This window comes from Austrofundulus limnaeus, unplaced genomic scaffold, assembly GCF_001266775.1.
Source record: "Austrofundulus limnaeus strain Quisiro unplaced genomic scaffold, Austrofundulus_limnaeus-1.0 Scaffold237, whole genome shotgun sequence".
In the NCBI taxonomy this organism is placed as follows: Eukaryota; Metazoa; Chordata; class Actinopteri; order Cyprinodontiformes; family Rivulidae; genus Austrofundulus; species Austrofundulus limnaeus.
Genome location: NW_013952639.1, coordinates 399,724 through 402,991, shown reverse-complemented (window position 1 = coordinate 402,991; position 3,268 = coordinate 399,724). Strand labels below are relative to the sequence as shown.

Below are 3,268 nucleotides of genomic sequence, written 5' to 3'. Positions count from 1 at the left end.
GGAAGAAAATGGATGGATGGATGGATGGATGATTACATCGTTTCTGAGCGATTAGAGCTTTTGATTGGTTCAAATATGTAAAGAAATTGCTTCAATTTCAGATTTCATGTTTTTTTTTTATTTTAGAGCCACACAAACTCACATTAGACACTAAAAATATAGTTAATTTATAATTATACTGTTTTCAAGGTTGTTTTGTTGTTTATTTGACACTCAAAAAGGAATTTTGATTTAAAGACTGCATGGAAATCATCCAGTCAAACAATGAATCTCTTTTATTAAAATCTAAATAATCTTGTAAGTAGACGTGCTGGATTAAATCAAACATGTTATATTTTGTTAAAACAATAATAAAAGCAGTGCTGATGAATTTATTTTCACATTTTACATTTGTAAATTATTTTAAACCCATGATTAAGATGATCATGAAACCAAAAACACAGCATTTCCCTTAAAAAAACTCCCCAAACTGACCAGTCGAAACAGATTATTTCACTTTTTTCAACACTCAATCATGAAAATCTCACCTACCTTTACAGAAACTGATGCCTGCAGCAAAAATAAATAAAACTTTGATGGAACACATTATCCAGACCTCACGGCAAGTGTTGGTTTGAAGAAAAAAGAGAGAAGACGAAAGCTCAAGCTGCTGCAGCACATTTTCCTCCTGCAACCAACAGGAACTGAAGCAAACTGAAATCAACGTTACCCAACTGGAGCCAGCAGAGGAGAAAAGGGAAGTGAGGCAACTTGTGGACAGCCTCCTCTCACAAAAACTCCCCTGCTGCACTTTAAAGACATAAATCACATCACTTCATTAGATCGCCCGTTTTTCTTATTAAATTGTGTAATAAATATTTGGCTGCACGAGAAATACCACATAAAAAGCATATTTTAAAGCTAGACTGAAATATTAAGAGTTTAAATCAGGGGTGTCAAATTCAGTTACATAAGGGACCAGAATTAAAAAATGTGGTCAATTCTCTTCATTTCCTGTGTCTTACTTTCTCTCAACTACTTTTTCATGTATTATTTCAGATAAAAACACTTAAAAAAAAGAAAATCATCACTTAAAAGCTAGTTGTTTGATTTCGATATGAAAATAATACAAAAAAATTGAATTAAAGCCGATGAACAGGAGTTTGATTTGTCCAATTTAACCTTCTCTATTGCTCCCTTCACACCAAAATCAAACAATTACTGTTTTTGGCCTTTTTCTCCCTTTGCTTTAAAGTTGGTCCTGAGAAGACTGCACTAAATACAATAAACGTATATTTTAAGAAAAAAAAATACTAAAAATATTTTGGATTTAAAACAGCATCTTTGGGGCCGGAGAAAATGTCAATAAAGACCAGATTTGGCCCCCAGACCTTGAGTTTGACACATATGGATTACCAGAAAGAACAAACAAAGAAAAAAAAAAGAACATAACGTAAGATGATCATTTCACACAATATTTTTTTCTTATATAAATAATAATTTGCAAGCAAAACTATTGAGATGGCGCAGCTTTAAACACAACACAATCCTATTCTAAACTACAAACACAACATTAGGATAACCTGTTTGGCTCAGCTGGTACAATGTGGGAACTCAGTGGTTGCAGTGACTCATCAGTGACTCACAGCAGCACAAAAATCAGGATCATGAAAAAGCAGTTTTGTTTGTTTATTTTTGTCACGAGGAAGCCCTCTTACCTACTGAGGTTTTATTTTTGGTTTGTCAAAAAGAAACTGGAAGCAACAGTTTCCTCAATAAAATCCTACCCATGTATAATTTCATTTTCAGCTACGCAATTTAAAAGACTATCTTGTCTTATTCCAGATTACTTCTGTTTGTTAGACACAAGTTTATTTAGCATCTTTTTTTCGAAGTATTTTTATATCTTACTCATTAAATTTATTTTATATTACTACGAAAATATTTCTATTATTCTGAAAACAGAACAAAGGTTTATGCCATACTTTATCAGGCTGTTATGCTTCATTTTCTACTGCAACAGCCCCATCTAGTGGCTATTTTTATACATTACAAGTAGCAAAAGATACGGAAATACATGATGTCAAACAGAAAAAGCCTGGAATTTAAAAAAAAAATCCTGCAGTAATTACAATCTTTGCTAATATTGGTAAAGTTGTGAAATGAGCGATATATTTCATTTTTACCCCCACACAACGGGAAAAGATTACACAAAGTGTAATAGGGAGTTTGGTATCCCGTCTAATGTGGTCCCATAAAGACGACCCGGAAGTGTGGTTCAAAAAGCCTAAATAGTTAAAAAGCTTGTGAACATTCACCTCACAAACTTTGAAATATCAGTCAGGCTAAATTTATGATATTTTTTAAATTCTTATATTTAAAAAAAAAACGTTTTAGAGTACACATTTTTCATCGACATGTAACTTCCCAGAGTATTTGCGGACACGACCGCCCCCTGTAGGCTAGTTATCTAAATTCAACTCAAAATTATACGGTTTTTTTTCGCCATGTGCTCACTTTTTAAGATCCTTTAAATAAATTTAAATAAAATCATTTAAATAAAAAATTTAATGCTTACCATGCTTTAAAAATGTTTCTTTTAATGCCTAAGTGAAAGTGGGCGGAGCTTACGGTCTCACGTCCCATTCAACATGGCCGCGCCCATGTTTATTTATTTCCGGGTTAATTTTGTAACTTGTAAATAAGCGGCTCTGTCCTTGCAGACTTGCTACCGGTTCTTCTTCCATGTCCACAGCCGTGCTAATAGCCGCTGTTGTCGGCGGTGGGGTTCTGCTCGTTATGCGGCGTTTGTTCCCCCGACGAGAAGCTGCCAAACTGCTCCGGTATCCGGCCGGCGCCATGCGAGGAAAGACCGTCATTGTGACCGGGGCCAACAGCGGGATAGGGAAGGCTTTGGCCGGGGAGCTGCTGAAGCTCCACGCCCGGGTCATCATGGCTTGTCGAGACCTGCCGAGCGCGGAGGACGCAGCCCGGGACATGAGGAGAGAAGCGGGGCCGGAGCAGGGCGAGGTGGTGGTCAAACATCTGGACCTCGCTTCTCTCAGATCAGTGAGGAAGTTCTGTGAGGAGGTCAACAAGGTAAGAGATGATTGTTACAGGTTTCTAGTACTGTTGTTGTTGTTGTTTTTTTTTATGGTAGTTTAAAGAGCGTCAGGTGACCTCATGGAGCTGTCCATGGTGCTGACAAACACACAACCTGTGTTTATCTGGGTTTTTAATTCCCCTGAAGGCATTTACAGATAACTTTTGTTATTATATTATATTATAT

At 36.3% G+C, this 3,268-nt stretch overlaps 2 protein-coding genes across 3 annotated transcripts in view; one reads left to right on the top strand and one right to left on the bottom strand.

Annotated features, from left to right (window-relative positions):
• LOC106525678 (interleukin-31 receptor subunit alpha) overlaps positions 1 to 745 on the bottom strand; it is a 26,002-nt gene extending 25,257 nt beyond the window's left edge. The window contains exon 1 of one of the 2 annotated variants that reach the window (XM_014019988.1): positions 532 to 745. In XM_014019988.1, coding sequence (XP_013875442.1) covers positions 532 to 586 — 55 coding nt within the window. In that variant the 5' untranslated portion in view covers positions 587 to 745. The remainder of the gene's footprint in view (positions 1 to 531) is intronic. The other variant, XM_014019987.1, reaches the window with a different exon arrangement.
• Positions 746 to 2,657: 1,912 nt separating this feature from the next.
• On the top strand, positions 2,658 to 3,078 carry LOC106525677 (retinol dehydrogenase 14; the record flags this gene model as incomplete). Its single annotated transcript, XM_074559757.1, is given in 1 exon segment — positions 2,658 to 3,078. A coding segment is annotated over 1 exon segment (354 nt), but the record flags the coding sequence as incomplete, so codon positions are not given.
• Positions 3,079 to 3,268: the final 190 nt, after the last annotated feature.